Source organism: Borostomias antarcticus (genome assembly GCF_949987555.1).
Source record: "Borostomias antarcticus genome assembly, chromosome: 16".
Classification (NCBI taxonomy): domain Eukaryota; kingdom Metazoa; phylum Chordata; class Actinopteri; order Stomiiformes; family Stomiidae; genus Borostomias; species Borostomias antarcticus.
In genome coordinates this window covers 22942957-22965426 of record NC_140249.1, presented here as the reverse complement: position 1 = coordinate 22965426, position 22470 = coordinate 22942957, and the positions used below count along the sequence as shown (strand labels likewise).

Here is a 22470-nt window from a genome sequence, read left to right as displayed (position 1 = left end):
AACAAGCCTGAGATTTACTGCGGCCGTAAAGGCATATTCCATAAACATTGACACACACACCAGCTGCCTCGCCACCTCTTCCTGGCCAGGCCCGGAGTCACATGGCCCGGGGTCACATGACATGGCCGCCCCCTTCACCTGCTCCGCCCACGTGGCCTGTCTGTCAGCGGCTAGGGCAGGTTACAGTACAGCAACACACAAGAAAACTAATGCACACTAAGGCACACACACACACACGCACCCTAACGCAACACACGAACACTAACGCGCACACTAACGCACATACAGTACGCACACTAACGCACACACGCACACTAACGCACACACAGACACTAATGCACACTAACGCACACTAACGCACACTAACGCACACACGCACACTAATGCACACACACAGATTTTTAGGGTTGCACACATGCATGCATACTCATACTGATATACGTTTACATCGGTGCCTACAGTATGCACGCACGCACACACACACACACACACACACACACACAGACACACACACACACACACACACACACACACACACACACACCCTTCCCACCTGTGCTCCCGATTTGGCCAGCCTGGCATGTACAGCTTGCTGATGATGAGCTAGTAGTTAGCTTCAGTAAACATTTTAATTCCACACAGTTAAAACATCCTTATCGTCTAGACCCGTGTTCAGTATCGCTTACACCCCCGTGTGTGTCTTTATATACCCCTCCTCTCCAACACTCATTAACACGAGTGGTCCTATCAGTAGAGAAACTAGACTCTCACACAGTTGACACAAGTCTCGACAGAAACATCGTTTTGTTTGTCAGGAGCGCGAACCGAACGCACACTGGAGTTCACATCTTTTCTCTCTCCTTCCAGGACGGAACGAGCTGATCGCGCGCTACATCAAGCTCCGCACGGGCAAGACGCGGACGAGAAAGCAGGTGGGTTCGTTCGTTTTACGCGCCGGGACCTCCCCTCCCCCTCGCTCTCCCCCCGTGCCCCCCCTTCCCCCCCCCCCAAGCGTCTGCCCGAGCTGTCCGCGCGGTCGGGGACGCGGCCCGTCACCGGCGCTGAGGAAGACGCGAGGGGAGGGCGAGGGAAGGCGCAATGACAGCGGGGAAGTGATGCCCCCCCCCCCCCCCCCCGCCGGCGTCCCCCCCTCCCCTCGCGGTGAAGACCGCCTGTGTGGAGTGATTTAGGGCGGGGGCCCTGGTGCACAGATGCTCAGGGATCGGATGTCAGTGTGTTTCTTCGTCACCTCACGGAGGGGGGGGGGGGGGGCGCGGGGGGGCTCGTTAGGAGGGCGAGGAGCCGGGAAGGGAACGCACTGATCCTCTACGGGGAGAAGAGGAGAGGAGAGGGGGAGAGAGAGAGAGAGAGAGAGAGAGAGACTGGGGACGAGGGACAGGGATTTGAAACCCTACCCAGACCATGGGATCTGATATGGAGCGACTGACTAATATGTACACTGTTGGCACTGAGTGACAAGGAGAGAGACAGAAGGAGAGAGACAGAAGGAGAAGGAGAGAGAGAGAGAGAGAGAGAGAGGGGGGGGGGAGGGGGGTCATACACTGTAGGTATTCACTATTTTGTCTAATTGAAGGTCGACACATTTAGGATGTATTTCTGATCCTAAAACGTTGACTGGGTACAGTCGGTGTGGCGGAAGTGAGTGCATCACAACCGTTCCCAGAGTTCCCAGAATGCATCACAACCGTTCCCAGAGTTCCCAGAGTGCATCACAACCGTTCCCAGAGTTCCCAGAATGCATCCTAACCCCCCCCCTGTCCCTCCCCCCCGTGCGCCCAGGTGTCCAGCCACATCCAGGTGCTGGCGCGACGGAAGGCCCGGGAGATCCAGGTGAAGCTGAAGGTACGCTACGTGAGTCCCTCCCTTTCTGCTTCCTTCACCCGCGTGCTGATGCATCCTGGGATGGCTTCTGGTGCCGCAGCCTTAGAGGGCCGAACGGAAACGACAGAGAATGGTCTTGGTTCCGCTGAAAAGTGACGTGCACCATTTTGATTTGTACATAGTATTGAATTTGAATAGAGTTTCGGAAAAATCCACCAAATTGAGGTTGACGTGTCTAGCGCAGAAATTCCATCCCAGATAGCAAGCGGATCTGGGCCGTATACAGGCCAGATCTGGCCCTTGTGGCTTAGTTCCGGCCCATATATGGCCCAGAATTATTACACATCCGCTTGCTTTCTGGGATACCTCTTCGCAAAATGGCCGTTGTGGTACAAACCATAGAGAATGTATCCTTAATTCTATATCTCCTACTGTATTCCGACACATATTGCCATGACCATTCAAGTCGTTCCAGTTCTGGGGGCTATTACAGCACAAGCTGCTCTGAGCAGTCTGGGGAAGCTTCATGGCTGCGAGGTGTGCGCCCTGGTGCGTTGTTTGCGGATGATACGATGACTCATGTCAGGGATGATTGGGGATTAGGGATTAAGAGAGTATGTTTATGGATTAACGTGGGAGGGGCTTGGCGCTCGGGTCGTAGCTCGGCTGAAGCCGTGAGATTCGATCAAAGCATCGGAGCGTCGCGAGCATCACCTGAGGTCAAAAAACACACCCTAAGCCCATCCCACTCTCCCCTGGCCTTGAGATCCGATTGGATGGCAGAAGACGTCTTAATACCCGCGAATCACGAATCTCTCTCCGAGAGTTACATCGCCACGGGAGGACGAAACCGAAGAATGTCTGTTGTACTTAATCACATCATCTAATTTATGCTGATGCTACGTATATGGAATGCATGATTAGGCATCTCCACCAATCAGAGCAGTGGATGTGAATAGGCTGAGTGTCCCTCGGGCTTGCTGTGCACCATTATGAAAACAAATAAGTTTGTCAGGAAACAAATTAATCTTTGTATTGTTCCCTCCAGGCATTTCATCTGGTAAGTATCTCAATAAAAGTGTTCCTGTTAGGTGGGTGAAAAGCAACCCCCGCCATCTCTCTCAGTTTAGACACACACACACACACACACACACACACACACACACACACACACTCGCACACACACACATATGCACACACGTACACACACACATACACACACACACATGCACACACTCGCACACACGCACACACACACACATACGCACACACGTACACACACATACATACACATGCACACACACACGCACACACACACAAATAGACACAAACAGATGCACGTCTGCACATGCACACACGTATAGACACACACACACACAAAGACACACACACACACACACAAAGACACACAAAGACACATACACACACACGGCAACACAGCTCCCTTGGATGGTGGCCATTGGGCTCAGCTGGCAGGCCGGCCTGTGACAGGGATTTTAAATAAGTTGGTGTAACTGAGAATACCAGCAGATGTACCCCCGTATTTCAGCTATGCCCTTGTGTTGGCCGGTTCTGGCACCAGGAATGCTCTCTGGCCTTGCAGCGGGGGGCCAGGAGGACGAGGACTTTCCGTCCCTAAGGATTTAGAAACCGCTGAAGTCTGTCTGCACCCAGACAGAGAGCGATATCGCTTTACCATACGTACACGCGGGAATGCTACAGCGGCTACCGCGGGAGGTCATTGCTTTTCTTTAGCTTTATAGCGTTAGCGTTAGCATTAGCGTTAGCGTTAGCGTTAGCTCAGCCCGAATTTCCCACAGTGACCTCTAGCAGAGACATAGGCTGCTTGTCAACACCGCCTAGCCTCTGCCAAGGCAATAAACCTTACTCTTGACCCCAGGGCCCTTGACTGCAATATCCCCGTCCCTCCCTCCCTCCCTCCCTCCCTCCCTGCCTCCCTCACAAGGCGCAGCAGATGATGCAAGCTGGCTTCAGGCCTTTACTTCCCACCCAACAGACTACTGTACACTGAGGGACTCGTGTTCCTGTGGAAAACAGGGTTCTGACTCTCTCTCTCTCTCCTCTCTCTCTCTCTCTCTCTCTATCCCTCTGTGTGTGTGTGTGTGTGTGTGTAGGACCAGGCAGCCAAAGACAAGGCCCTCCAGAGCATGGCCACCATGTCCTCGGCCCAAATAATCTCAGCCACAGCCTTCCAAAACAAGATGGCTCTCCAGGGCCTGTCCAGACAAGCTTACCCCACTGGTGCTGGGGTGAGTGCAGACTGTTCCCACAAGCACCAGGGGGATGCATAGAGAACGTGTGTGTGCGTGTGTGTGTGTGTGTGTGTTGTGTGTGTAATAAAATATATGTTTACATGTCTTGTTTTCTCCAGTTTTGGCATGGCCCTCTTCCAGGACAGCCGGGGGGTCCTGAAGAGTAAGTAACTCAACTCCCTTGCCTGCTTGGCATCTGCGTGCGTGTGTGTGTGTGTGTGTGTGTGTGTGTGTGTAGCATAAGTGACATGGACCAGCAGTTGGGAAGCACCTGAACAGAATGCTTGATCAGCTGAAAAGTCAAATCTGTCAATCAAATCCAGCATAATGCGGCATAATTGAGCAAAACGCAGCATAAATACGATCCTCTCACAATTCACTCGCCATCCCGTACTACAGTACCCCCGTGCCCCTAGCCCACAGAGGTCAGTCGGCCCAATGAAGTGTGTGTACGTGAGAAAGGGGAGCGGGGTCGTGGAAGGGGTCACAAGGGTGAGCGAGGGTGTAAGTAATGTGTCCCCCCCCCCCCCCCATCTTGTCTCCCCAGCATTAAGCCCTTCTCCCAGCAGGGCTACGCCATGCAGGCGTCCGGACCGCCTCCCATAACAGGTGGGTTTGCTCATTTTCCGCACGCCCCCCCCGCCCCCCCCCCCACCTGTCGACAGGCGTTGTCATGCCCCTCCCCGGCGATGATAACCCGTCTAATGATGGAGAGCCCCAGCAAAGCTCTGAGAAACAGCCAGTATGTAGCAACATTTCTTGAAGCCGGGTCATAATCTCGCCCCCCCGCAGGCTACGAGAGCACGGCAGGGCTGTCCATGTCGCCGGGCGCCCCCCCATGGCAGGGCAGGTGCATCGCCGGCTCTAAGATCCGCATGCTGGAGTTCTCCGCCTTCCTGGAGCAGCCTCAGGACCCCGAGACTGTGAGTGTAAGGATAGAGCGCTGTTAGTAGCCCCTCACACTGCCTGACTGAATCTGACATCCACATCCAAATCCACGACCATCTCATCAGGTGACCATGTGAGGATTTCTCTTCGCCGACTTCAAGGTCCCGCATTAATTTAGATTGTTCATTAATGTCCGTCTCTAAAGGCGCAGAAACATCCTCAGACATAACTTATATTTCTACTTTGCAATTTCAATTCAATATGCTTTATTGGCACGAACGTCACGCGAACAATATTGCCAAAGCGTTAAGAATACAATTCAATAATAACATGAGAAAACAAATTAAGTATACAATTAATTAACGATTAACATCATCGTTTTAACATCAACGTCAGCGATGAGAAGCGTAACCTGAACTTAGTCATGTCTCTCTTATGTCTCTCTTATGAAGTATCTAGCCCGTGTTTACTGCTCTGTAAATCTTAGCCGATAGACAAACATTTTCCAGGATCTTGCTCGATCGTCTCGTTGAGAGGGGTCAGGGAAGAATCCTTACAGCTCACTTTTCTGGCCCCCGGGTGAAACTGTTTTTTTTGCTTCCCTCTGGAATATGTAGGGGTGGGACCTATGCCCACCTCCCATTGCTCTCTGTAAAGCACATTGTGTTGCCTCTGTGTATGAAATCCGCTATACAAATAAAGTTTGATTTGATTTGATTACCCCCCCCACCCCACTCTCCTCCAGTTCAACAAGCACCTGTTTGTGCACATCGGTCAGTCCAACCCCTCCTACAGTGACCCGTACCTGGAAGCCGTGGACATCAGGCAGATCTACGACAAGTTCCCCGAGAAGAAGGGAGGCCTCAAGGAGCTGTTCGAGAAGGGGCCCCCCAACGCCTTCTTCCTGGTCAAGTTCTGGGTGAGGCCCTCGAGCCGGGGGGAGGGGGGGGGGGTTCGCGGGCGGGAGAATGAAAGTGGAGAGAATGTTTTGACACCTGTTGGTTGCTAACGACCTAATGGCGACTTAAGTGTTTGTGTAACGATGTGGAGTTAAAACAAATCCCCCCCCCCCCAAAAAAAACGACAATAGAACTTTGCGTGAGGCGCTGTGGGCAGAGCAGCGAGCACGATGTATGGTGTGTGTGCGTGTGGTGCGTGTGTGTGTGTGTGTGTGTGACAGCAGCCTTGGGGAGCAGAGTGGCAGGACTGATCTTTCACTGGGGAAATGTGAGCCTGGACACCTGTCCCCTCGCTCTCAGGCTGCCCGAACCCACCCCTCACACCGTCCCTTATTTATAGATTAACCCCCCCACCCCTAGAGAGAGAGAGAGAGAGAGAGAGAGAAAGAGAGAGAGAGAGAGAGAGAGAGAGAGAAAGAGAGAGAGATAGAGAAAGAGAGAGAGAGAGAGAGAGAGAGAGAGAGAGAGAGAGAAACCAAGAGAGATAGAGCGTCCTGTGTTGACAACGAAGAGTAGCAAAGGGGGGATGAGTTGCGGAAGAGTAGGAGGGGGGGGGGATGAGGTGCGGGGAGGTGAACTCTCTAGCTCGTCCGCGACCTCGGCGCGAGAGACCGCCCACTTCCTTCGCCGCCATGCTACCCTCCCCGCCCCCCCCGATCGCTCGTCAACAACGCTCGCCGCTCCCCCTGCGTCGTCGCCGTCGACCGCTGACCCTCGCGTAACCGGCCTCGCCTCGACCCCCCCGCACGCCTCATTCCAAAGAATGTGACATTCGCCCCCCCCCCGCCTGCCGATGGCCCCCCTGCTCCCCCTCGGCTAGTACGTGAGGTATTGGGCTCTCGGCCCGCTCCTGAATCTCACTTTTATTTATCGTGGAGGGATAAAAGACATCGATGAGTGACAAGGACTGGAGGCGACGCCTTCGCCCTCTGGGAGGGACAGCTGGTGAGGGCGCTGGCATTTGATGCAGGGGGCCGCGGAAGGAGGGGACAGGACCACGCCATATATCATACAGGGAGGGAGGGAGGGAGGGGGAGAGAGAGGGGGTGGAGGGGAGGGCGGGTGTCCCAACAGGTCATTCATCCTCAGAAACGTCGCCTGCTTCATGTCGTCGGGGGCCGGGGCATGTCGACGTGGACGCACGGCAACGCGTCTCTCAGAGGGTAAACAAGTCAACAAGCTCATGAGACGGCCGGACCCCCCTCCGATCGCTACGGCAACCGTGACTGAACGCAGAAACGGGGGTGGGGGGTGGGGGGGGAAACCCAGCTGGACATGTCGACGCCCGCACGCCCCCAGGAGGAAGGAGAGGAAAAAGGAGCGGTCTTATTATTGCGGCCGGTTACCTTGTTTACTCCGTCACGAGGCACAAACCCTCTGCCGCCGCCACCGCGGCCGTCGTCTGCAACAGGTCACGACTGGGGCGCGTCCTGAGGCGCGGGTTGGCTTGGCAACGGTGACAGGCGACTGGCCCGCCTCTAAAGCTATGGCATTCTAGATTGAATTTCCAGCTCCGCCCCCCCCCCACACCTGCCGCCGCCCCCTTCCCCGCCGGTGGCCCTGTCCTAACGGATCGTCTCGCGCCTTTGAAGTGCCGGGAGAATCCGATTAAGGCCGGCCCTCGTAAATTGTTACACAGCCAAACCCGCCGCCGTGATCTAATCAACAAATTGAGGCCTGTTGATTGTAATTGGATGAATTCCCTCGCAGGCCGTTAAGGGAGGGGGGGGCGCGGGTTCTGCCGGGGTCACCGGGCCCGGGGGATGAAGATAAACGAGGGAATTATGGGTAGGGGGGGGGGAGGAGGAGGAGATGAGGAGAGGCTGGATGCTGGACGTGGTAATGGCCCCGTTAAGAGACAAAGGCCTGACATGGGATGAGGTAAAAGCAGCCGCTCGTGTCGGATGATGGAGCGGACGATACCGCCTCCTGGAGGTGGAGGTGCCGCTCTTAAACGCTGATCTGAGATCAGATTAAACCCTCCGCTTCCCGAACCCCATCCAATGTAGTGGTCGGGACTTGAGCTGATCTCGGATCAGTTCTGTCTTTTATTTGCTAATGGTTAATGTTAGGCTCGGAGGGGGAAAGCTGATAAAAGACCCGCATCTAAAGACATCTTCACCCTGGAACAGATGTCTTCACTTAACAATTAAGCCGAAAACGATCGTTTAGATCAACGTTGACAGTCGCCAGCGTGGCCGACGTTCGCACCCTAGTCCGAGATGATCCACATGACTGAACGAGAGGCCGGAGTGACGAGTGTCACACCTAGGCTGGACACGCGCTGCATCTTGGGAATTCCCCGCGCCGGACGGTCGGCCTAAGCTAAGTCAACACAGGCGGGCCGACGGATGCTGCTTGGCTTTGCGGAGAATCACTCGCAGGCTTTGCTTGAGCTTCCCAGCGTCCGTAAGACGGTCAGTAAAGCCGGCGAAAGAGCCGGTCGGACATGTTTACGCACGCTGTCCTAAGTGAGGTCCTTTATCTGAGGGGGAAGGATCAGGAGACGGTGTGAGGATTCCTCAAAGTGTCTTGTGTGGTTGAGTAGGCTACACCCAGATAGCAAGTGGATGTGTAATGAAGGTTGTTTGACCAATCTCTTCTGGTCTTTTCAAGACTGTTACTGTACAGTAGGTCGTTTGACCAATCTCTTCTGGTCTTTTCAAGACCGTTACGGTCCAGTAGGTTGTTTGACCAGTCCCCCTGTCCTCTTGTTGTGACAGGCGGACCTGAGCGCCAACCTGCAGGACGACAGCAGCTTCTTCTACGGTGTGTCCAGTCAGTACGAGAGCTCCGACAACATGATCATCACCTCCTCTACCAAGGTCTGCTCCTTCGGAAAGCAGGTGGTCGAGAAAGTGGAGGTGAGGTGTGTGTGTGTGTGTTTGTGTGTGTGTGCGTGTGTATGGGGGGTTCATGTTGATGTACAGTATAAAGAAATGTATATATGTATAGCCTTCAATATTTGTAAACATAGGTAGTTGATATAACAAATCTCTCACTAGATATATAGACAAACACAAATATTTGTTTATTCTGGCATGTATCTGGAAAATAAGTGTGGATAAATATACATTATGTATCCCCCCCCTGTTTTTCTGTGAACATTGAAATGTGCTACTGTATATAAAGTTTGATTTGATTCAATTTGATGTTTTCTACAAGGGACGGTAATTTCTAACCTCCCACCCTCACAATTCTGATAAATACCACTACTGTATATCATATATATATATATATATATACCACAGAAGGAGAAGGCTCTGATATTGATATGAAGGGGATTTTGCATGATTGACAGCTGCTATGACGATGGGGTTCACCTCTGAGGTCGTGACCGTTCGCCACCACGATTACCCCCCCGGGGGGCGAGGAGGAACATGAGACCGCGGTCCAGATGGATCTCTGTCGCACTTACCGCCAATCGGCTCCCTTGACGACCACACAAATCACAAGACTCTCCTCACACTCCAAATGATTCACTGTTCGCCTGCCGATTCACCACAGCCTCAATATCGTCCCTGGGCCCAAACACTGATGTATTGTGCAACACACAAACACATCCACACATTCACAGGCCGCTGCAATTGAGACAGCTGTTTTTTAATGACACTTAATGGGTGTTCTATTTGATAAATGCTGCAATTACCTACAGTATATGTTTAGTGTCTGTCGAGCCATATATCAAGAGAATTATGCATTATTACATAGAAATTCATATGATGCATTTAATGCATTTTCAGTTTGAGATACGATTTGTCTGCACCATTATCGTGAATGTCACATTCTGATCCAATAATGTATTTTCAATGTAATATGTTTCATTGTGGGTGGGCTGTGCCGTGTTTCTCCAGACGGAGTACGCGCGTTTTGAGAACGGCCGTTACGTGTTCCGGATCCACCGGTCGCCCCTGTGTGAATACATGATCAACTTCATCCACAAGCTCAAACACCTGCCAGAGAAATACATGATGAACAGCGTACTGGAGAACTTCACCATATTACAGGTACACACACACACACTCACACACATACCTACATGCATGCACACGCACACCCACACGCACACACACGCACACACATACACACTCACACCTACATGCATGCACACGCACACACATACACTCACACCTACATGCATGCACACGCACACCCACACGCACACACATACACTCACACCTACATGCATGCACGCGCACACACACACACGCACACACTCACACACATACACACTCACACCTACATGCATGCACACACACACACACGCACACACCAAACACAAGCAAACAGACAAAGAAACGCAATGGATTATAAACAATGTCCTCAGTGTTTGCGCATTGGGATTTAATTTTAATTTGTCCTACCACTCCAACATATGTCCTCAGATTGGTCCGGTGTGTTTCCACTGGATACTGAGGTAGAATAGAATAGAATAGAACACTGGGGCTGAGTGTACAGCGTCGCCATAGTAACAGAGTGGTCCTGGACATTAGCGGACACTGGTGTCCATTGCTCCGGCTACTGCATTCCTACCGGAGACGCTCACAATGAGCATATTGAACCCACGCTGCCGACAGCATGGCAGCATGTCATTAGTTCTCAATGGACTGATTTAGCTCACATTAACCATGACCTGCCTGCCTGCCTGCACACACACACACACGCAGGCATGCACACACACACATGCACACACACACACACACACACACGCACGCACGCACACACACGCGCGCACACACACACACGCACACACACACACACACGCACACACACACGCGCATGCACACACACACACACACACTCACACACACACACATACACACACACACACACACACACACACACACACACATACACACACAAACACACACACACACTCACACACACACACACACTCTGCAAGCCTGAGCACATTGTGCCATTGATATGTATCATGCAACAAGTGCTGTATTCAGCCTATACAGTAGGAGAAGAATGGTGGTTGGAGGAAGTAGTGCAGCTTATATACTCAGTTTGTGATGTCATTTCCTGCTCTTAGCCTGAGCACAGAGCTGTTATCACAATGAATGGACACATATTGTCTTAGCTAATACACGGTGGTACAGTATGATCTAGTTATTGTATAGTCAGAGTTGGATTACATGTACTTTTGTTCTAGAAGCAACCCTCAATGTGTGTGTGTGTGTGTGTGTGTGTTTGTGTGTGTGTGCGTGCATGTGTGTGTGTGTGTGTCTGCAGGTGGTGACTAACAGGGACACCCTGGAGACCCTTCTCTGCATAGCCTACGTCTTCGAGGTGTCCACTAGCGAACACGGAGCACAGCACCACATTTACAGACTGGTCAAAGACTGAACCCACACCCCTGTGGATGGAACGTACCACTATAGCACAACAACAACACAACAACAACAGCACACACCAAACAATGGACTATTTCCTCTGTAAGCTACAAGCACCATTCAGGTCCAGCCAGGACCCACGGAAACCCTGGCTGGGCTCACCTAGTGAAACTACTGTAGAAGAGCTGTGTCTATCCGGACCACTGGGAGCCAGACTGAACCAACTATGTGAGGAAGAGGAGGCGATGAGTCGAGGATGGTATATTTATATTGGTATATATACCAAAGGAGTCGAAACTACAAGACTTTGCATGAGAAGTTGTTTTTTTTCATCTCATTTTACTAGTGCTTGTTTGATTTAGTTTGATTTTACACAGTTGCATGTGTTGGGGGGCGGGGGGGTGGGGGGTTGGGTTGGCTGTGCTGCCACCTAGTGGCGTTTAATGTTTTTGGTGCCAATCTTTGTGTTAGAAGATTTTATCATGTACAGAGCCACGGCCATTTCTTCTGGAAACCAAAACATTATCTATGGAAACTGAGAGGCTAAAAAAAAGAAGATAATTAAAAGAAATCTTGTACTCACCTAGTTTGATTTTGGATGCATCTTGTATTGTTTTTTGATAGATTAGCCCTCATCTGTATGTCTGCTTATTTGAACCAGATTTTGATTTGCAATCGAGGAGATATTTGAAAACGATTGTGTCCGTCGAGGTCTGATAAGTCAGATAAAATACAAGAGCAACCTTACATTTACTTTCTGTGTTTCTCTTAGAGGTGTTATGAGATAGGAGCCTGCACAAGCTGTCATATCAAATATTTGAACATAGTGCCACCTAGTGGTCCGTTAACATCGTCACAATTCCAGAGCGCAATAATCTCCCCACACAATTTAGATTTACACCTACACGTGTGTCTAACTCCAGGATGCAGCTGAAACACAAAATAAAGCATTTGAAGTTCATTCAACTGATCTTATTCAGTACCGGTACGAGACCGTTCTGTCCTGTGGCCTGATATGCAGTAGCCTAGCTGTAACATCGCCAGTCTAAACTGATACTAGTGGCTCCAAACCAAAGTGTGATTAGAGTTCTATTTCGTGGAGCTCCGCCCCACAGGGCTAGCTCCTATTGGCTAGCGAAACCCAGCTAGCTACATTGACTGAAGAAAAAAACATACACGCACCTGTGTCCAACCAGGTCCGGTGCACCACTGTATAAGCGGGCTACGCCCGCACATCTGCTCCTTCGAAATTTTCAGCTCGCATTGCTACTGGAGAAGATCAGAAGATGTCTACTCAGCGGACCCAAGCGGACCTGGCGGCGTCCCTAGATGACCCCCTGCCGGTGCCGATGGATCCGCCGGATCGTTTCTGTGTGTGCGGCTCCCGCTACAGCGACGTGGGACACCACCTCTGCTTCCGCTGTCTGGGGCCGCAGCACGCCAGAGCGGGTCTGGCTCCGTCCCCCGCCTGCGAGATCTGCGCCCTCCTGGACCCCATGGAGAGGATGCTCCGGGCGCATTTCTTCGCTCCGCCGCCGCTGGAGACTGAAGGTCTGGTCCAGCTGGTCGGCGAGGACATCGGCGCGCCCCCGCAACAACCGGCGGCCCCGATTACCTCCCTCGCGCCTACGGATGATGAGGATGAGCTCTCCGGGGAAGACGAGGTTCTCTCTGCGTCGGAAGCCACTACGGCTAGTGGCGCCTCCTTCCCGGGGCGGGGTTCCTTCGATCGCGACCTGCCCCGGCTGCTGGAGAGAGCCGCGCATCACCTCGGTATCTCCGTCCCGGAGGCTGCTGCGACTACGGGGCTCCCACTGTGGAGCTCCGTCTGCTACGGGCGTCCCTCTCAGCCTGCTCCTCGTCTCCTGCCGGCTATGCCTGACCTGGAGGCGTTCGTCGAGGCTGAATGGGAGCGGCCGTTGGCCATCAGAGGTCCGCTTCGCCAGTTCAGCAGAGCTACGAGGGTAACCGGCTGGACTGACGTAGCAGCTATCGGCTCTCCTCCTCTGGAACCCGACATTGCAGCGGTCCTGGTGCCTGGTTCCTCCGCCTGGGGCTCGGCCAGGAAGCCTCTCATGCCGGACGTCAAAGACAAGACAACCCTGTCCTTGGCCGACAAAGGTTTTTCTCTGGCCGCGCAGGCCGTGGCTGCCTCCTCCTCCATTGCTATGCTGGCCATTTACATCGGCCAGCTAGCTACGGAGCAAACCCCCCCCTCTATGGATGAAGACAGGAGAGCGGAGATGGCCGAAGCCGCCGGAGCTGTGGCTCAGCTTGTGAGAATCTCCGCCTCCTGTCTGGGTGGAGTGATGGCCACGTCGGTGGTGCAGCAGCGCCACCTATGGCTCTCCCTGACCCGTCTGCGCGAGGAAAGCAAGAGTGTCCTCCTCAACTCACCGGTCAGTAGGGAGGGGTTGTTTGGGGCAGCTGTGTCTAACATCCTGGAGCAGTGTCGCAGCCAGGAGCAGGACCGGCTCCTCCTCGCTCGCCATCTCGCGGCTCCGGGGGAGCGCAGTGTGCCGGCACGTCCGCGTGCTCCGGCTGATGCTGCCGCGACTGGGAGCAAGCGCCGGCGGACACACAAGACTAAACAACCTGCCACGGGGTCCCGCCCCGCTGCGGCCCATGGACCGGCTCGCCCGGGCTCCTGGACTGCGCACGCGGCTCCTCCCCCGCGACCTCCCCCTGCCTACCCCGCCCAGGGTGCCGGGACCGGTCCGGCGTCTTCAAGCGCGCCCACCGCTCCGCCTCCGGCTTGGGGTAGGAAGAGGCGCACCTATTGACGGTGCGTGGAGTTGCGTGACTGTGTTGTGCCCACACCACGCTCTGTTGAGAGCGGCGGTGAGCAAGTTTCCCTGTTCAATAAAACAAACACGATGCAACGTTATCAAGCTGGTTGTAATGTGCAGTCCGCATCTCCTCCCTTTTCAACTACTGTAATGTTCTCGGCTAGAGCCGCTGGGTCTTCTGTGAAAGAGTCAGAATTGACCACGGCAGGTCTCGCCGCAGCTGGGAGACCGGCTCGAGCCGCGGAGTCTTTTCCTGCTAAAGCAGACGTGACTCACGCGGGGCTCGCCGGCTCAGCTGATGTGATGTATTCGGCTAGAGCCACCGGGTCTTCCGTGAAAAAGTCGGAATTGACCATGGCAGGTCTCGCCGCAGCTGAAAAACCGACTCGAGCCGCGGAGTTTTTTCCTGCAAAGAGAGCAGACGTGACGCGCGCAGCTCTCGCCGGTTCAGCGAATGTAATATATTCGGCTAGAGCCGCCGGGTCCTCTGTGAGAAAGTCAGATTTGACCACGGCAGGTCTCGCCGCCCCTGTTCTAAACAGACCGGTTGGGTTTTTAACAGAGGGGATGTGTGCGCCCAGGCCAAGTGCTATGGCTGTACTGCCCTGTTCGGAGTTTTCTCGGGACCGACCGCTGGCGGGGTTTAGCGGCGAAAAAGATGCGCTAGACCCCCAGACGGCGTTCGTTCATTCGGGCCGAGCGTTCGAGCCTCTCCCTGTGTGTTCGACAGGTAGAGAGTTTTCACGCTCACCGGTCAGTGAGAATACTTCCGTGTTTACTGCCTCGGCTGGCTATTTAACACTGCCCGCCTCTCATGTCCCGTCTAGTCGGTCTGCGAAAGACGGCACCTTGCCAGATCATGCAAATGAGAAGGCGGGGCTTCCCGCATTGCAACACTCCGCCGTTTTCTCTCAATGGGATGAGCGACGGCGGCTTGTTAGCAATGCGGACGGTGTCGGCTCACTTCCTCTTTTTGTGAATGAAGTGCTTCTTGACAGGAATGCCATTCATTCTCGCGCTGTTCAGGGACATGGAACTCCCAATGGGGATTTTTCATCTCCCTTTCGAGGGTGGCCCGCCTTGGGCCAGGACAGCAGAGTTTCTCAGCTGTCCGGTGGCGGTCAGGGCCAAATTGAACTATGGCAGGTTCCTCGATCTGTTCCCGCGATCTCCGGCACAACCTCTTTCCAACCGCTTCACAGTCTGGCAGGAGAGATGTCTCCTGGACAGCTGGTTGCAGCGTGTTCTACGGGAAGGGTATCTCATTCAGTTTTGTTGCCCCCCACCGCCCTTCATGGGCGTAGTGGAGACAGTGATACCGCGTCCCGCTCAGGCTGCCGCTCTGTCAGCAGAGATTGCAGAACTGATGGCGAAGGGAGCGGTAACTGTGGTCCCGTCAGGCCAGAGGGACGAGGGATTTTATTCCCGCTACTTCCTCGTGCCAAAGAAGACGGGGGGCGTGAGGCCAATTTTGGACCTCCGCCTTTTCAACAAAACGGTGGCGAATCTGAAGTTCCATATGCTTACGGTGCGACAAATGCTGGAGGCATTCCTTCCCGGCGATTTTTGCACCAGCATAGACCTCAAGGACGCTTACTTCCACATACCGATAGCTCATCGGCATCGGAAGTTTTTGCGTTTCGCCTACCTGGGTGTGGCGTACGAATATACCAGACTCCCGTTTGGATATGCGCTCGCCCCCAGAACCTTCTCCAATTGTGTGGAGGCGGCGTTGAGGCCACTGCGCCGGCAGGGCATCAGGATCCTGGCGTACCTGGACGACCTGCTGGTACTGGCTCCGTCGCCTTTGTTGGCTCTGATGCATACCGCCACGGTGGTGCGGCATCTCACCGACCTGGGGTTTGCAATCAACTGGGAGAAGAGTGCTCTGTGGCCGGCCCGTCAGATTGTTTACCTAGGTATCAATCTGGACACGAGCGCCATGAGAGCACGGCTATCCGATTCAAGGAGGGAAACACTGGAGAAGAGTCTCAGTGTTTGCCGTCCTTCTCGAAAGATCGCGGTTCTGTCGATCATGCGCCTTCTGGGTCTCATGGCAGCCGCCCATGTGGTAGTGTCACTGGGCCTTCTTCACATGAGGTGCGTGCAGAGATGGTTCGCGCGGCTTCGTCTGGACCCTGTGAGGCACAGACGGCGCCTTGTGCGGATGCCGGGGTCGTTGTCAGCAGACCTCGACTATTGGAGGGACCGGCGCGTAATAGCGCACGGTGTTCCAATAGGCAGGGTGTCGGCTCACGTCGCTGTCTTCACAGACGCGTCTCTAAGCGGCTGGGGTGGTACATGTCTGTCCCAGGCCGTAGGTGGTTTGTGGGCCGTCGGAGAACGGCGCCACATCAACCTCCTGGAGTTGGAGACGGTGCTACTGACATTGCGCCACTTTGTACACCTGGTACAGGGGCGCGATGTGCTGGTGCGGTCAGACAACCAGACCACAGTAGCTTACATCAACCGACAAGGGGGAGTCCGCTCGCCTGCGCTTCACCGTCTGGCGGTAACGCTGTGGCGATGGGCTCATGTCAATCTCCGGTCACTGACAGCGCGGCACATTGCCGGCCGTCTGAACGTCGGGGCGGACCTGATGTCTCGGGGCGGGCCTCACCCGGACGAGTGGAGCCTACATCCTCAGGTAGTGGCTCAGCTCTGGACCCGGTTCGGCAGAGCAGGGGTGGATCTCTTTGCTTCGAGAGAGAACGCGAAGTGTCCCCTCTGGTTCTCTCTGAGACAGCAGGACCAGCCTCCGCTGGGCGTGGATGCGTTCGCGCATGCCCCCTGGCCGGGGGCGCTGCTGTATGCTTTCCCGCCGATGGGGCTGATTTTACCATTGTTGGCCAGGGTGCGGTCAGAGGGTGCATCAGTGATACTGATAGCGCCGGACCGCCACTGGGCGAGATGGTATGCAGAAGTGATGGCCATGACTACTGTAGAACCGTGGCACATCCCTCATTGGCCGAACGCTCTGTCCCAGGCGGAGGGCTCAATTTGCGCACCTCCAGTCTTGGGACGGCCGCTGGTGGCCTGGCTCTTGAACGGCGGAGATTGTCTGATAGGGGACTCTCTCCGGCCGTGATCTGTACAATTCAGAGCGCGCGCGCGGCTTCCACTGCCTTGGTTTACTCTGGCAAATGGGCTGCTTTTGCGCGTTGGTGTGAGGAAAGGGACTTCGCTCCCGAGTCATGCTCGGTCGAGGCGATTTTGGAATTCCTTCAGCACCTGATGGGTCATGGTGGCGGTTTGGCAGCATCCACTATCAAGGTGTATGCGTGTGCTATTTCCGCATGCCATGAGGGGTTCGCCAAAACTACGGTTTTCGGGCATCCCCTGGTTAAACGCTTCCTGGCCGGCACGCGCCGTCTTCGCCCTGTGCGTAAGGCTGCGGCGCCGCCTTGGGATTTGCTCTTGGTTCTGGATGCGCTATGTAAAGCGCCGTTCGAACCAATGGAGCGGATATCTCTCAAGTGGCTGTCGATTAAGACCGCGCTGCTCCTTGCTCTGACGTCGGGCAAGCGGGTCAGTGATCTGAGGGCGTTGACAGTTTTTCTCATCACGGGTGATGGGAGCAAAGCTGTGTTGCGCACGGATCCATCTTTCGTTCCGAAGGTGGTCCGGGGCGCCTATAGGGCACGGGATTTGGAGCTGGGAGCCTTCTATCCTCCACCTCATGCGAGCGAGGAAGAGGCCCGCCTGCATTTGTTGTGTCCTGTGCGTGCGTTGATGTGTTACGTCCAGCGCACGGCTGCGGTCCGCACCACCCCCCAGTTGTTGGTTTGCCACGGCCCAGGGAAGGTGGGTTCTCCGTTGTCGAAACAGCGTCTCTCCCATTGGATCTGTGAGGGCATCGCCCAGTCTTACGTGACTGCGGGTCGTCCTCTGCCTGGTGCTGTTCGGGCACACTCCACAAGGGGTGTGGCCACGTCAGTTGCCCTGTTCAATGGTGTGTCAGTGGAGGACATCTGTGCGGCGGCGACTTGGTCGTCCCCGTCTCCTTTTGTCCGTTATTACCTTTTATCCATGTCCTCTGTCTCTGTGGCGTCATCTGTGCTAAACACAGCCGCCGGTGCGAGCCAGCGTTAGACAGGATTTTTCATGTAGGTGTTCGGCTCGAGTCGCCGGGTCTTCTGTGAAAGAGTCAGAATTGACCATGGCAGGTCTCGCCGCTACTGGAGAACCGGTTTGAGCCGCGGGGTCTTTTCCTGCTAGGAAAGCAGACGTGACTCACTCAGGTCTCACCGGTTCAGCTAAGGTAGGAGCGGGCCCGTCTAGTGACGTTCCGTTCCTGTTTATGTGTGAGGCTGGGTCGGGCTTGTTACGGAGTAACCGCTTTGGTCCAGCTCTCGCCCCACGTACCTCTCCTTGCCCTCGGCTGTGATAGACTGAGTGTGGCGGGGTGGGGCCAGTGCTTGGGTCGGATCAACTGTTAGTATGGTCTCGCCTTGGAGCCCTGGCTTGTGTCCTGACTGGTTTCCCTTACTGGGGCCAGCAAGAGTGTATGGTGCGGTCGTGTAGCTCCGCTTATGCCAATAGGAGCTAGCCCTGTGGGGCGGAGCTCCACGAAATAGAACGATGGTTACGTATTGTAACCCTAGTTCTATGAGTGGAGCGGAGCCCCACAGGGAACAGACTTGCTGCCCCGCGGTCTGCTCGCTGAAAATTTCGGTTAGGAGCAGATGTGCGGGCGTAGCCCGCTTATACAGTGGTGCACCGGACCTGGTTGGACACAGGTGCGTGTATGTTTTTTTCTTCAGTCAATGTAGCTAGCTGGGTTTCGCTAGCCAATAGGAGCTAGCCCTGTGGGGCTCCGCTCCACTCATAGAACTAGGGTTACAATACGTAACCATCGTTTTGGTGTTAAGTGCCTACGGGTGCGTCTGCCAAATGTGTCCGGGGTGGAAGCCAGCGCTCTTCACTAACAGGTATCATGACACTTCTGGAAGCTTCTTCCATAATCCGAGAACCTACTTCCAAACCTCTGCATTTCTGTAGACACGAAACCTATCTCAATCTGTGGGTAATTATTTTTTTATTTTTTATTTTATTTAACCGTTATTTAACCTTTATTTAACCAGGTAAGTCAATTGAGAACAAATTCTCATTTACAATGACGACATGGCCAAGAGGCAGAGGTTAAACAGGTCGGAGCACATGAAATCCTAAACAAATGAAAAGACATACATAAATGAACAATGAGAATTATATGAAAGTCATTTGATAACAGAAATGTGTCTCTGCTTTGACAGACTGATAACATGTAGCCTAGGAAAGTCTGGCCATAAAGGTGGAATAAAGCAGGGTGAGGGGGCAAAAGCTATTCTCATATTTTAATTGGGAAGAATCAAGGTGTCTCTACAATTATGGTAATGAAAAAATATCTGTCCAGACGGCCTCATCGCTGAATCAGAGGCCCGTGGCCCTCCCTCGGTCTGGGACTGAGCCGGTCTGGAGGCAGGTGTCTTTGGGCTTTATACTCAGATTCGGATCTCCTTTGTAACACATGAGACCTTCGTGATATTTGATCTGAATAACTTTCTTAGCCAATAGTGTGATAGAACTGTGAGGGTAATTTTGTACTGTATCTAATATTAACGGGATAAACATTTGGAATGTTACTGAATCAGCGCAGTCGCGTCCCCAGAGACCGTTGCCTGAATACTTATCTCAACACAGGTGACCCGATCTCACTGCACATTTCATAGAAATTCCATAAATAATGGATAAATTACCACAGGGTCAATATGTCCCTCGCCTTCAATTCAAACAAAATGACCTGGAATTACGCAGATATGCGCGGAAAACAATTTGGCACATCAGATGGACACATTACGCGCACTGTCTCCACCTCCCCAAGTAAATGGACACACCTGAGGAGGTTATGAAGAGGTAGCCCACTGACGACACCAGCTTCACCTCGACAGACTTCAGAAAACTGTCGCTGAGTCTGGTATCTTCTTTCATTAACTCGTAATTTAACATGGTTTGATTTCATTCAACGCGCAATGATTGTTCCATGGAGTTTGCTAACGATTTTTAGTTTGGTGTACCACGCTGAATCCAGGTGTTCACCGACTTCTTACTATAAAAACTGTTGGATACGTCGGTTCCCCGGGATTTTCATCGATATTGAGGAATCTCAGAGGAGAGGAGCGCAGCTTCTGAAATATTACCAAGAGGAGACGGCTCTAAAATGCAGCCGGACATGTTGCCTTACCAGAAACTGTAAGTTTAAAATGTTACGTCGGATTGTATAATTTTTTAATGTGTGAAATAAGTTAAATGAAAATATTATTGCGTATTAATGTCTGCTCATAACGCACGTATCGCGCGCTATAATAGTTGCGCTGGCCTATTTCTCTTATAGTTTCGTGTAATCTGGCCATATTCCACTATGACACCGTCCAGGAGAGCGTGAACTGCGTCCACCTGCACTGTCCCACACTGGAGAGCTGCATCCTTAGTCACAGAGGCAACGTTGTCCTGTATAACGTCACCAAAGGTAAAGATTACATTACATTACAGTCATTCAGACACTTTTATCCAAAGCGATTTATAATAATGACAATCATTTAGAACATTTATACTCTTTATAAACCCCTTATGAGCAGCGATAACTTATAACTATAATTTCCTCAGGAAGCTGTGGCCCTGTGTAACCGTTTCTCACTCTGGGTTTGTCCCACAGGTGTGGACCCTGACCTGCTGGTGTTTGGGAAGTACTTCACCTCCAACGTGCGCGTGTTACCCCACCACTACACCAGGGGCAACGCCTCAGAGCCCCTGGCCTCGGACAAGCGCCACTTTAACCGACCGCCCCTCCCTCCGGCCCAGCCTTTGACCTCAGCATCGGCCCTGAGGGTCCCAGCCACCTCCTCCTCCACCTCCTCCTCCTCCACCTCCTCAACCACCATCACCTCCACCTCCTCCTCCACTCCCACCACCTCCTCCTCCACCTCCTCCTCCTCCTCCACTCCCACCGCCTCCTCCAACACCTCCTCCTCCTCCTCCACACCCACCACCTCCTCCTCCTCCACACCCACCTCAACCACCACCTCCTCCTCCTCCTCCTCCACTCCCACCACCTCCTCCTCCTCCACACCCACCTCAACCACCACCTCCACCTCCACCACCTCCTCCACACCCACCTCAACCACCACCTCCTCCTCCTCCACTCCCACCACCTCCTCCTCCTCCACACCCACCTCAACCACCACCTCCACCTCCACCACCTCCTCCTCCTCCACACCCACCTCAACCACCACCTCCACCTCCTCCTCCACTCCCACCACCTCCTCCTCCACCCAGTCCTCCTCCTCCTCCTCCTCCACTCCCACCTCAACCACCTCCTCCTCCTCCACTCCCACCTCAACCACCTCCTCCTCCTCCACTCCCACCTCAACCACCTCCTCCTCCACTCCCACTCCAACATCAACCTCCTCCTCCTCCACTCCCACCTCCACCACCTCCTATACCTCCTCCTCCACTCCCACCTCCTCCTCTTTCTCCTCCTCCACTCCCACCTCCACCTCCTTCACCACGTCCGCCTCCCTTGAGACCTGGGGTCTGGCTACAACCCTCCCCCCCCCCACATCCACTCCCTCCTCGACCAGCGCACTCCCTGGGGAGACCCACGTACCCACCCCCACCCCTGCTCCCTACAACGCCAGGACCACCCCTGCCCACCCCCCAACTAGTACAGACCCCTCCCCCTCCCCACAGCCCCCCACCCCCCCGTCCTCCCCCACCGCGCCCCCCATCTCCACCCCCCAGGTGACCTCTAGCCCCAGCAGCCAGCCAACCACCCCGGCCCCCCCAGCCAACATGGACGGCAGCAAGCAGTACCCCAACGACACCAAGGGCTTCCTGGGTAGGAACCAGACGGCCGGGGGAGACGGGGTCCAGGGGACCGGCGGAGAGGAGACACCGGGGGGTTTGGGACCGGGGTGGCACGCGGTGGCGGCCCACACGCTGCTGGTGGCCTTAGCGAGCTGCGGCGCGGTTTTGCTGAGCTGCTGCTGCTCCGTCGTGCTGGTGGTGAGCTGGAGGGGGCGGAGTAAGAAAAAGGGGCGGTACCGGACCTCCTGGAGGGGGAGGGGGGGCTCCATGCGCCTCATGAAATACGTCATCGTCAGGGAGAACTCCTGATTCGACGACGGGGTCCGCCATTTTCGCAGGGAGCGGGAAACGGTCCTTCTCCGGCCTCGCTAGTTTGCCGAAGAGCGAGTCTTGTAGAAGAGAAGGAAGCCGCTGATACAAACCGACATCTTTACCGTCAACAACTCCAAAACAAAGGAAAAGAGTGCTGCTCGATTCATTCTGCGGTTCTTCGACTTGAGATATGATACCGTTTGGCAGACCTAGGTTCCGATGC

At 54.1% G+C, this 22470-nt stretch overlaps 2 protein-coding genes across 2 annotated transcripts in view; both read left to right on the top strand.

The window, feature by feature from the left end:
- Nucleotides 1–11314, top strand: part of tead4 (TEA domain transcription factor 4) — a gene marked incomplete at both ends in the record, with an annotated part of 27235 nt that extends 15921 nt beyond the window's left edge. The window contains 10 exons of the mRNA XM_084451406.1: nucleotides 868–932; nucleotides 1801–1863; nucleotides 3978–4112; nucleotides 4235–4278; nucleotides 4663–4724; nucleotides 4908–5038; nucleotides 5749–5922; nucleotides 8686–8826; nucleotides 9817–9969; nucleotides 11201–11314. Coding sequence (XP_084307532.1) covers nucleotides 868–932; nucleotides 1801–1863; nucleotides 3978–4112; nucleotides 4235–4278; nucleotides 4663–4724; nucleotides 4908–5038; nucleotides 5749–5922; nucleotides 8686–8826; nucleotides 9817–9969; nucleotides 11201–11314 — 1082 coding nt within the window. The remainder of the gene's footprint in view (nucleotides 1–867; nucleotides 933–1800; nucleotides 1864–3977; nucleotides 4113–4234; nucleotides 4279–4662; nucleotides 4725–4907; nucleotides 5039–5748; nucleotides 5923–8685; nucleotides 8827–9816; nucleotides 9970–11200) is intronic.
- An 8787-nt stretch (nucleotides 11315–20101) lies between these two features.
- mansc4 (MANSC domain containing 4) lies at nucleotides 20102–22244 on the top strand (the record flags this gene model as incomplete). Its single annotated transcript, XM_084451405.1, has 4 exons — nucleotides 20102–20321; nucleotides 20464–20598; nucleotides 20785–20957; nucleotides 21819–22244. 4 exons carry the CDS (start codon nucleotides 20102–20104, stop codon nucleotides 22242–22244), a joined length of 954 nt encoding a protein of 317 aa, XP_084307531.1.
- Between the last annotated feature and the right edge of the window lie 226 nt (nucleotides 22245–22470).